Source organism: Anneissia japonica, unplaced genomic scaffold (assembly GCF_011630105.1).
Source record: "Anneissia japonica isolate Jap-2015-1 unplaced genomic scaffold, ASM1163010v1 scaffold287863_len737641_cov155, whole genome shotgun sequence".
NCBI lineage: Eukaryota > Metazoa > Echinodermata > Crinoidea > Comatulida > Comatulidae > Anneissia > Anneissia japonica.
Genome location: NW_022742482.1, coordinates 79,333 through 92,279, shown reverse-complemented (window position 1 = coordinate 92,279; position 12,947 = coordinate 79,333). Strand labels below are relative to the sequence as shown.

At 33.3% G+C, this 12,947-nt stretch overlaps 1 protein-coding gene across 1 annotated transcript; it reads right to left on the bottom strand.

The window, feature by feature from the left end:
* Positions 1-3,280: 3,280 nt before the first annotated feature.
* On the bottom strand, positions 3,281-12,520 carry LOC117119175 (peroxisome biogenesis factor 2-like). The gene is made up of 7 exons (XM_033263996.1): positions 12,370-12,520; positions 9,569-9,646; positions 9,286-9,348; positions 7,251-7,442; positions 5,287-5,439; positions 4,527-4,781; positions 3,281-3,999 (listed from the first exon to the last, which is right to left on the bottom strand). The coding sequence occupies exons 1-7, from the start codon at positions 12,424-12,426 to the stop codon at positions 3,901-3,903; spliced, it is 897 nt and encodes a 298-aa protein (XP_033119887.1). The 5' UTR covers positions 12,427-12,520; the 3' UTR covers positions 3,281-3,900.
* Positions 12,521-12,947: the final 427 nt, after the last annotated feature.

Here is a 12,947-nt window from a genome sequence, read left to right as displayed (position 1 = left end):
GTGCGTATATATATATATATATACGTGTATACGTATATATATATATATACACGTGTATATATACCGTAGGTGTATACGTATATATATGTGTATATGTATATATATGTACGTATATATATACACCTATATATATATATATATATAGGGCCTATATACTTTTTAAGTCATGTATCATGCGTAGGAACGTTGACGCCTGCAAGGCTCTGGTTTATTACTTTAATCACTAAACAATAGTGTACTAAACATGTGTGGAAAATTTGAGCTAATTTCTTCCAGTCATATTTGAGTGATGTTTGAAAACTTTTTGGTAATTTGATACAATGGTGGCCATTTTGAATTTTTAATGAGGTCAATATATGTATTTTTTCCATTAATAAATTATTTAAAACATACACTTGGATATTAAACAGTTTGTACTTTGTCTATTATTGAAAATTTAGAATTTTGCTTTTTTACCCCTGATCTAGATACTGAATCACTGTAAATACTCGATACTTACTAAAATGGAAGGTACATTCAGCACAAGGCGAAGAGACAAAGAGAGAGAAGAAATGCCTATGTATTTGAACCAACAGCTATGCCAGCTCAGAGGGGAGATAGGCCTAAATAAATGACGGAAGAACAGCCGCGGCCCAACAGGTTAAAAACCGATTTGGCCACTGCAGGCCCATGCCAAAGGAAAAAGAATGCATTTGTTGTCGGGAAAGGGAGGAATGCCAGACAAAGATGGAAAATGATTCAGGCCAATGTATTTCCTTAATGGAGTCCTTCAAACAAATATGCCTTGATAAGGAAATATTAGTGGTTGTTTTTGCTTCAAGAAAGCAAGTTCTTGGAGAGAGAGTGTGAAGGAAGACGAACTTACTAACAGGTAGTTACTGTTACCAACAGCAGCTTCTTATTGTTAGCGGCAACTGTGTTCAGGGCTTTACTTCATTATTGCAAATATTTCTATTAGGCCTACTTTAATTTGTCTGTGTGAAGTTGCATGTATGAGATAGTATTATTTGCAGTAGATTCTGCGCACCTATTTTTTGAGCTAGTTTTTGAGGTGTATCATCCAGGTTAATTAAACTACTTTACAGAGCAGTATGGCTATATAGCCTCCTACTTTATAGTGCCCTAAGCTATGTAGGGCTTAGCCTAGCTATACTATAGGCCTATGGCCTTATTACAGCTTATGTTTAAAAATAAAATTGAGTGATCCTTTGCCGATGTTTACCCAGCAATAAATTGTTTACGAGTTAACAAGAACAGAGCGCGTAAAAAATTTACAAAAAATAGCAAAAAAAATACTACTCTGGCTAGCTACGCTCTTAAAGGAAAAATACGCACAGCTTACTAAAGAGCCCATAATTTGCATTGCACACAGATCATGAAGCACTCAAACAACCATTGAAATGAAAAATAATATATAATTTGCATTATATATCGATTACAAAGGACTGAAAGAATCTGACTGGTTGAGAGTAATCCATGAACTAATAGAACACTGTTGGATATGCGATAACTACATGGATCATAAACCAGCGACAGAAAGAACAACGCGAAAATCGAAAAGATGGGGAACCTCCATTGAAACGAAAAAGGAGAATCTATGAAAACCTGATAAAAACTGAACATTTTTAAAATGTTGAACAATAGGTTTAAAAAAAAATTGTTAAAATTACTACTAGTACTAACAATAAATTTTACCGGTTTGCCAAATTATTATGGATGGAATGACTCGCAGTAATAACAAAATACTATTATCACCGGCTCCATATTATTATTAATAATAATTATCATGTTATCATCCACCTTCCCAGCTAGTTAATATGAATGTATTGCAGCAGTTACTCTTATTATTACTGAATTTATATAAAATTACTGTATTGTACTGTATTTTCAGGAAATATCGACACATTGGGTAACGGTGTTTCATTTGGTGAGTGTTCAACCGTCGCAAGAAGAAAGACACAAGGGTCATCCCATCATGTGTTGTGTGGGTTATAAAATTAAAAAATTGCAAGAAGTTGATGAATGAAAAAAAGGTTTTATGGATGCTGTAGAAGATGATGAAATTGACTTTGTGTTTGAATAGAAGTTACACCACTTAGCATGCTTGACATGCTACATTGAAGAGGAATTGAAGAAACCCCTCGAGTTATACTGTATTCTATTTATACTGTATATATTTATTTGTATAACTTTATAGCTTGCAATCTATATTTGAATTTTTTATCTGCTTTTATGCTTGTGCTTATCGGTAAGATTGATGTATTAGGTTTCTTTATTAACTCATAATATAAAGTGTTCAATACTATATATTAATTTGATGACTGGTGCTAATCTTTAAAACACATCAGGTAGTGAAGGTGAAGAGATGCCATTATGGGCCACACAATTAGTATGGACTACTTCCGGTGCATTTAGAAGTGTTTCAAGTACAAAATCACTCCTCAAAGTAAAAGCTCTCGAAATTTGGTGTGTCCCCTCAACGGGCTAGTGATGTTTCCCTGGTAGAATTTATAGAAGACTTTGAAGAATATTGTACATATTACAAAATGGTAAGCAAAGATAAAGCACAAGTGCTTTTGACATATCTTGAAGGTTCAGATAAAGAAGAGATAGGTGTCAGATCAACTGAAGTAAAGGAAAATGCTGAAGAGATTATAAAATTATTAAAACTCAGTTTCGCACCTAGAAAAAAACCTCCTGCTTTGACTAGTACAACAGAATTGCATAAAATAAGAAAAGTCTTGCTGATTTCAGTAATTAATTGCTTCGATTGTATGACCAAATGGAATCTTCTGCAGAATCACCATACAAAATTACCGTTCTCAAGACCCATTTTATCTGAGGTTGTAGAAACAAATTTACCTGAATGCAGCTAAAACAAATTGTCTTTGGTAATGATAAAGGGTTTTTAGACAAATTTCTACAAATGCCAGTATATTAGTAATAACTGCTAGCAAGAATGATGTGAACACCAGAGCGTAGGTGAATTGATGGAAGAAGTGCAAGATTTGAAATCTGCTTTAGCCGATCATTATTTTAACTTTTAGGGACGATATTTTATTTGAAAAACTGTGTCTAAAACTAAGTCCACTATCTAGCGCTATGTGACAGTGTCATGAATGAATTCAATGGTTCCCCATTTTCTGCAAAAAGTTGTAGTTGATTATGTACTGATGTAATTAAGAGATTTAGTGATATGCTAGAAATACACTAGAACTCCTAGTAGGAATGCGAAGTTACAGTTACACGATAAGGGCATCCCTCTCCACGGAGAGTTGGGTCATGTATTTGTTTTTATTCATGTGTTAAAGATAGTTACCTTGTACTACAGTACTATATTATGCTAATTGACTTAATCATACTATGAAATATGTTATCTTTCTTGTACTATAGTGATGAACGAACTCCGCATCATTACACTACCACTACACATCACCGTACTGTAAACTCACATAAATGTGAGCAACCCGAGTAGAGCTGTATAAAGGCAGATCTAGCACCGCACAAACCTATAAGTAACAGTCATTTGTGAATCACTGCTATCCCCTGCAATCCAATAAAACCGAACAAACTAACCCATCAGTTGTCGCCGGAAACTTCTATTCGCCAATCATCCACCCAAACCAGATATAAGAGCACTCAATATTCTACAAGTACCATAGGTGTTTTGGAGGCCAATCTGGATTTCAAAATCACCAGAGCTAATTTGCAAAAGCACCAAATAAAATGTTTTAAAAACATCAACAACCATATGCTCTATATACTGTACTTTTACGGTATCAATAAAAACTATTGCGAATAGTACTATTCATTTCAATGATTCTTGAATATACATAATATATTAATTTTCACGATGCATATAACATTAAGTACACTTATTTTTGGTCTTGTTTGTATGGCTCATGAGATTTCAACTGATACTTCTTTGATGCTTTTCATTCCATCAGGCTTGTAGCTACACAAAGGACAGGAGTATGATGAATCTGCTAGCATGTTGCTCTGAAAAAGGAATTATAGCAAAATATGTTTTATTTACTCTCATCCACAGCTAGGGTAGTAACAAAAAAAATTTAATAAAACCAAAATGTCCACGGATTAATCTTGGTTAAGAAAGTATAATACATATTTCAAGTATTGAAATTTAATATTGAATACCAACATGATGGCATGTATTTCAATGTATTGTTCTTTCTTCTTTGAAATAATAATTGCATGAATTTTCAGGGTGTGAATCTGGTTGTGAAGAAGTTCTCCCGAATGGAATAAAACAATTTTAACCTGTGATATTATTCCGTCTCTTGCCTTGCTCCTGAGGTTTGGCCTATCCTTATTTTTATATTATCTTTTTAGTTTTAGAATGTACTGTGTTTCTGATCTGTATTATCATTTTGTTCGATAAATAAACATACAAAGTAGTATAAATAAAAAACACTGTAGTGGATGAGTGAAATGTACTTTCTGAAATAAAAACTAATCAATATTTATAATGGGAGCACAAAAATGAGGCCCCAATTCTGTATAATTACCTGAATACAGTAGTAACAATAGACATGTAAACAACCAATTTCCCTTGGCATTGTTGGCCACTCTCCACATATTGCACATTCTTTATACGTTTTCAGGGGCCGGGATGACCGAGTCTGGTTGGGAGAACTAGGGCTGCGGAGTTTCCTTCTGAAGAAATTCTGGATTCTTCTGTAGTTGATTAAAGGCAGGATGAAGAACAGGAACTCAGAGAATCCATGCCACATTAACTCTCTTGTCATAAATTCAAAACTTACCTAAAATACATAAAAAAATCATTGAGAACTTAATTATTTATAATAAATTACATGTAATTATTAACATGGCATGATACTGTACATTATCTTACAATAATTTCATCCCACAATCAGAAGTATGATCCTCATCATTCGACTTATTAACGCTGCCAATGCTGCTGTCTGTATGTTTGTTAGCAAGATGAAAAGGTCCAGGACTCACAGAAATTTTTTTACCATCAAGCATAAAAGAAAATAATGGAATTGCCAATTAAAAGACGCTCCACATCAACTCGTATGAAACTAGGAGATGGAGTTATTTTTTATTATTCCGACAGGAATTGAACCCAGGACCCTGAGATTGGAAGACATGTATCTTAACCACCAAGCTGTTCCACTCCTTTCTTATTTTAAAATTAAAATATGTAATTAAATCCAGTACCAGCACTCAATGCAAAGCAATTGTATATTCAATACAATAACCATTATAATCAATATTTAATAATTTAAAAATATTTAAACATACTTGTCTAACAAATTGAGGTTTGGAGAATGTTGCTCGAACGCCAATGATCCTCTCAAATAGAAATTGATACTGGCCATCACGAAGAAACAATAGGAAGTTGACAAGAGATGCAACCTTCAGCAACTTCTCTGCCATGTTTACAAATCCAATGATCTATAATGTCAGAATTATGAACAGCGCTTTATAGGGCCTATTTACACAGAGAGAAATAGTTGCACACAACAGCGAAAGAAATAGTCTGTCGCTCAGTAATCCATTTACACAGCAGGCAACTACAGCCGTCACACAAGCAACTTTTGTGGCTTGTTTTTCAGTCAACATACTCAGCAATGGATGATCGCATCAGTATTTGGTCAGAATATTTTACAATTTTTTTGAAATAGTAAAGTATTCTATATGCTGAGTGACACGTCGTTGTGCAATCTGGATCAGTATACAGATCAGGTTCTACAGTATCTGCCGCTGTCACATGCTGCTGTGGTGCTCTGTGTAAATAGGCCTTAAACAACCCCATCAAAAGAAAGACAATGAATTGAAATTGTGCTAGTGAAAAATAAACAATTTATAGAGGATATTGACTACCAATCTCCTGCCTACGTGAACCATATATGTAAACTGCATAATTTTACCCTCACTATGCTGTTTAATATTTATGACGTTATACAAAATTTTACAAGGTTTTATTTCGGTAAATTCTAGTTATCTCGTTGTTGGATGATTGGGACTACATTCCGCCCAATGCGAAGCAGAGGTAGTCTCAATCAGGCATTTGACACTTCGCTCGGAAGTAGAATTCAATATTTCATCTCAAACCATGTTGTATTTGTATATTATTCAATACCATTTCAGATGCATATTTATATGGATAAAGTATATTAATTTTCATTCAGTGGTGATTATTTTTCGTTCTAAAAAATGGTACCTTTGCAAAGAGGGTTTACTGTCCTTATAAATAACATGAACAGTTTTTCATTGTTTTTAAAATTAAGTCGAATTCAAAGTTGCTCTGAAAAATAGTTTGACTAAGAAAAAACTTATTCCCTCAGCTACAGAAAATAATTAAGTATTCTATCCTGTTACTGGGCAGTCTTTTGACTTGGTCAATCGTGTGTGGTAGTTGTGCCTGTGAAGGCACTCTTTGTGCTAAATTTACCTCACAACTTTACTACAGACAATTTACTTAAAAATTATATTAGAAGTCTCAGGAGTAAGTGTGCTAGTTCCACGTGCACAAGGAATGCAAGGGATACAAGCTCAGAGTAGCGCCAAATACTTCAGAGATCTCATGTATATGACATTTATTATGACCTCCCATTTTTTTCCAAAGATAATTTCCTACAAATGACTGCCAAAAACAACATTTAATGCAATGTTTAAATCATTGAAGGAACAATTGTTTCATAATTATAATTTCAAGAATTTGTGCAACATAACTGTTGAGAGACAGCGAAAGTGGAGCTATCACTTTTGTTGCAGAGTTTAGAAAAATTGTATAGTTAGAGTACTTGGTGAAAAGATCATTATGCCCTGGGTAAGTATCGTGTGGACACTCCTTTGAAGTTATATGCATATTTGTATGACTGTTCTAAATTTACTTAAGACTGAAGGCCATCTGAACATGGGTAATGACTTTGTGTCTGACCTTGTGTCTGCTTCTCCCAAATTTGTGCGACTGCTTCTCAGTGAATTCACTACTGTGACTAGGCAACTTAGTAACATCTAGTTCAAACAGTTAATTTCTGTTCACATCAACATAAAAAGTGAGTGAAAAGCATAGGCAAGGGAAACGTTATGGTTTTAAAGCACGTAAAATCCTATCGACTTTGATTTTGTTCGATTTTAAAAAAATATTTATCATCGCAAGAGGGAAAAATGGCAGGGAAAATATTCTACATTGACAAATTATTGAGATAAGCATAGTCAACTTAGGTAAGATTTACTGTACAAGCTTAATAATTTCCTACCCAACTAATTGTTGTTTCTCTGGTCAGACTTGATAGCTCCATACTCCGCTCTTGTATCCACTTCAAGCCTACCAACACTACACCTAAGAGCCATCGCTGACGAGTGTGAAGTGGGCCAAATTTAGCTGCATCTCTGTACTTAATGTTTAACATTTGCTGGCCTAGAGTGGCATCATTGGTGAATACTGAATACTGGGGAAGTGACGAAAACATTTTAATATTAAGATAATATTTAATATAAAGACACATGAAAATTCAATACCAACGGTAACAATATGCATTTTTAAATATTTTAGTTTGGCTTCAATTACTGTATACACTATTTTGAAATGACTGTAAAGGACTATACATTGTGAAACAAAAATTTAAATTCTCATAGCAACTCAGCATAGCATACAGTGCGTTTCACAAAACAAGCCTAATGTGTTTTATAACAAATTCAAAGTTTATAATTACCGTATATTTTTACTAATAGATACAGATCTGTTATAAATGTATGGTTTTAAATTGAGATATATTTTGTATTTTAAGGCAAAAAAAAATGTACAGAAACACATCACAGTATATACAAATAAACTTTATTAAAATTTCTAATATACTGTACTAAAATTGAAGCTTACTGTAGTCAAAGGTCAAAATGATATAACAATTATTTGTACAGTATTGAACTATCATGAAGAAAGAATAATCAAAACAATGTTTGTTGTAATGACCAATGTATTACTTTCATGTGTCATTCAACTTCATAATTTCAGCATAGAACTTAAAACATTTCCAATTGAGTTACTGTATGTTCACTATTGATGATTAAAATAGGCCTACTGTAAATCTTTGATTTTAAAGCCAGACTCAGGAGGACAAAAAATTGTTTATATGTTCTGCAACAAAAAATGTGTATGAAGAAAAACCGGTTAATGATAGGTTTTTGAATACATGTTTAAAAAGTGGAGGAAAAGGGTGGTTACACCCCTTTTTCTCCAAGTTTTGAATATTCAACATCAGGGTCGGATTTAGGGGGAGGCCGGGCTGGCCCCAGACACCCATAAATCCCTCCCCCCCCACCTGCATTTGTAAAGTAAAAAAAAAAGAAAGAAAAAGAAAAAAATTATTATCACCCAAATTTTTTTATTTTTGGGCATCTAGAAAAGAATTTCGCGGGGAATGCCCCAGACCTCTTAGGGTGGTATTATTACGATTTGCCCAACCTTCGCCCCCTCCCCCCTTTCGGACATTTCTGGATCCGCCCCTGAACAATCAGTATCTCAACTGCTTCGAGTTTTCCAATTTTGTGTCACCAGTTGTAAAACATATAAAAAACTGCTTTTGCTTCACAGCCTAACTTTAAAACAAATTTGAGCTTTTAATATCAGCATTTTTACACACAGGTAATAAAAAAACCACCATATTTTAGATCATTTTTAAAGGGGCACGAAACACAGGGTGGTGCCTCTATCGCACAGGACTTTATTCTGTACAACCAACCGAGCCACTGAAGTTTTACCATAATTAGTCTAGAACGAACAGCCCTGCAAACTTACCTCTCAGGAAAACTGCAGACAAGCGATTAGTTTAACTGAGTAGATTAATGCACATTACAACTGACCAGGTTAGTTTTAACGAGCTGAAAAGTCCAATGGAAACACGCGTCTCAGCTAAACTTCCCAACTCATTCAAGTGTTACTCAACAGGTTATGTTACGCACAAGCTCACTCAATATTTGATGTTCACTGCTCGGTTACTTTTTTGCAGTAAAATTAAACCGACTCAAAAAACCAAGTGCGGGCAGCAGTAAGATTTGTCTATTGGACACATTCTCTGCATAATCTTTACCTTTCAGCTACAAATGCAGCTTCAGATTTTCAGTATGAAAATACGCTAACAGTACCAGGAATCCATATTATTGACTGGCTACTTGAACGACAGTTAGACGGTGTGAAATATGGTATAATTTGCATTCCAGCTCACTAGCTGAAAACAGCGTCAGCACAGTAAGCCCTATTGTAAATTCAACCAAAAAATAAAGTGTTCGATTTACCTTCCATATCAGTAACCGTATGACAGTGTTCAGTTCAGGTTCGATCTTTGATAGATAGCCAGGCTGTGATAAAATATAAACACATTTAATTTAGGTAAAACCTGACCCCTAAAAATACTATTGCAAATACCATGTTTTCATTATACTGTACTGTGCAAGACACAGTATACTGTTAAAATACACAGCTGAGTGGTATCTGAGGTAAGCTGGTATATGTACACTATTTTTCTCCATGACGGTTCAGTGAACAATGAATAGGCCTACTGTACAGTATATCCCTTACCTTAAAATACTTGAACACATTTGATAACTGTGCCTTGATGATTTGTAGAATTTCATTATCCAGCTCTGATGAATCAAGCTGAAAATAAAGACTAATAGGCTGAATATCTTTTGTAAAAAAAAGGACAGATTTCCACTCACTTTTTGCAGAAATTCAGGCTTTTTTGGCCTATCTCTTATACAACCATATAGCAGAAGTAAAATTAAATGTCTGCGCACCTATTTTCCAGCCAAATTTAAATGGTGCTCAAGATATCTTCCACACGAATGACATAAGGTGCTATACACTACCGTGTGGTATTTCCGAGTGCTGATTAATAATTTTGAATTACTCGTAATTTCGAATTTATAATTCAAAATTTTGAATCACTAATTCCCTATTTCCACCCAGATGCCGGGAAATTGCATTTTTATTTTACAAATAAATGTCTTGATGATGATCATGAACGTGATGATGAAGATGATAATAATAATAATAATAATAATAATAATAATAATAATAATAAAGATGATCACAATGTACAATTGTTAAAAAAGGTGAATAAATATTCAAAATGTAACTTATTTATGAGCTTCCATCATGGTTGGTTGAAAAAGTTATATTCCCATTGAGCATGGTCCAAATTATTGGCATTTTTCAATCGACCATATTGAAAAGTGCGGAAAAATTATGCCATGCTAGACGTCCGGAAACTGAACCCTAGACGTCCGGAAACTGCATTCTTACACTGAAAAATGTATTTTAAATTTTCTTCATGAGGATTATGAAAATTATGATGATCAATAATGACTATGATGACAATTCCAAAAATATCGGTATTTTTTCAATCTATAGACACTTACTGAATAGTGGGGGGTGGGGAAATTGACATTATGTCCCCCTCACTTTGAAATGTTGAGGGGATGTATGTACACAAAGACATGTTTGTCCTTTTTATTTTTAGTTAAACTTCATTTCACAGAATTTATCAATCCGAAATAACAAATTATCAATTCAAAATTTTGAAATAGTAATTCGAAATAACGAAATAGTAATTTGAAATTACGAATTAGTAATTTGAATTTACGAAAAAGTTAATCTGAGGTTACAAATCCTATCCGATATCTTTATATCTGCAGGTTGTTGTTGTATCATAGGGATATAATATTACACTAGCAATATGTATCAGGTGGCACAGTAGTTGCACGTTTTGTGTGTACAGATAATCAAACAATTAGGTTCAAATCTCACTCTTGTTCTGTTTTTTTTTTCTTTTCTTTTTTGGTTTTTTTTTTAATTATTTTTTTATTTTTGTTATTTGTGCATATATTAAACATTAAAAAAAATATGAAAGATAATATGCACAAAAAATAATAAATGCAATAATAATAATAATAATAAAGTTTTGAATCCCATACGTTTGATTATGTTAAAATTGTCATTATAACTACTGTCATTTTTTAAAGTTAAATACAGATACTGGAGCATTAAAAAAAAAAGATTATTATTATCTTCGTAAAAGTTTGTGTGTGTGTGTAACATTATCGCGTTTTGCCTGATTTTTTGTGCACAGCATATCTCAAAAACACTTTCAGGGTCATCTAATATACTAATACATTTCATTTCATTATTTCACACAATTTTTAAAAAATATTTTTAATATATGCATTTAATAATAAAAACAACAAAATATTAAAGAAAAAGAAAAAAAAAAATTACTATCAACATTGCAGTACCCGCTGCTTACTTGGACTCAAATTTAACCCTGGCCATCAGACGCAAGCTCAGTGATCTAGAGGTATGATGCCAGGCTAGTGATCTGAAGATCGTGGGTTTAAGTCCCACCCGAGAACAACTTGCGACTTTTTTCAAGATTTTTTTCACACGTACTGAGTATTAAGTACATTACCACATCAGGTAGGGCAAAATTACACCTATACTTGATTTTCCTGACGCAAATCCAGTTATTGTCTATTCCATCACGACAATGACAATTACTATCAGCATTGCAGTACCGACTGCTTACATGGACTCAAATTCAACCCTGGCCATCAGTGGCAAGCTCGGTGGTCTAGATAGAGGTATGATGCCAGGCTAGTGATCTGGAGATCGTGGGTTGGAGTCCCACCCGAGAACAACTTGTGATTTTTCTAGCAATTGCTTTCACACATACTGAGTATTCAGTACATTTCCACATCAGGTAGGGCAAAATTACACCTACAGTATAAATAATATATTTGCTTTATTTTCATTTATCACATCATTCAATATATCTTAATTTATTTTATATATGTATTGTTATGAACAGAACATTTGAGAATGTTAATAATGGAGAAGCAACAAAAAAACAAACTTTGACAAACTATTAATCCACTAAATTTACTATAAGTAGCCTACTAATTTTATAAATCTAATTCTATAAACATGATTCAAATACTGTATTGGAAACGATAAAAAGAAACATATCTCCAAACCAATCGACTTGTAATATTTGCATTGTTTCTGTAAAAAGAAATATAACACCATTTGATACTGTTACTGTAATGAACTCTTTAATAATAATAATAATAATAATAATAATAATAATAATAATAATAATAATAATAATAATGTTGCAGTAATGTAGCCTACGTTTCATGTTTAACAAACGATATACTGCTTAATCACTTGTTTTATTAAAGCCATACACCGCGGCCGAAATGCATGACAAAAGTATCAACTCAGGGCCGAAACAACTCGGGCCAAAACGACCCGGCCGGGGCCGAATCGCTAGGCCTAGGCTAGGGGCCTAGCCTAGTTAGGCTTAGCATCATAACGTTTACCTGGTTAACTCGTAGAGCCAGTAAACCATTTCTGTTTTCGTCGTTATTTGAGTCCATAAATACAAACACGTTTTTTTTTTCTTTCTTTTTTAACAACAACAAACAACCATGTGTGAAGCGCGAAGAATCAAAACCAGTCAACTCAAGCGAATGCCAGTTCGAGCGGATGTCAGTTCGCAATCGAGCGGATGCCAGTTCGAGCGGATGCATTTAGTGCGACCTATAACAAGGGCGAATTCATCGTCGCCCTATTCTTGTATTTCTGAATGAAGTACGGAGCACTTTCGTTTGTTTTAAATGCAAAAATGCTCTATGCACTAAAGTTCTGAAATATTTTTGGTACTTTTGATAATTATTCCATGTTTGAATTATTCTTGGCAAATCCGACTAACATGCACTTACTTTATTATTATTTTTTTTAAATTTTTATTTTATTTATTTTTTTATTTTTTAAAATTTATATATATATATATATATATATTATTTTTAAAATTTTTTTATTTTTATTTTATATATTTTTTGATCGGCATTAAGCTAAAGTTTTTATTTTATTATATATATATATATATTTTATTTTT

What these genes read in the sequence shown, in the direction of transcription:
- LOC117119175 (XM_033263996.1), bottom strand. Translation starts at nt 12,426, where the DNA reads ATGGACTCAAATAACGACGAAAACAGAAATGGTTTACTGGCTCTACGA. An exon ending in TACGGTTACTGATATGGAAG is followed by an intron (nt 7,443 to 9,285) that starts GTAAATCGAACA and finishes TCACTTCCCCAG; the next exon opens with TATTCAGTATTCACCAATGA. An exon ending in AACCTCAATTTGTTAGACAA is followed by an intron (nt 4,782 to 5,286) that starts GTATGTTTAAAT and finishes TATGTATTTTAG; the next exon opens with GTAAGTTTTGAATTTATGAC.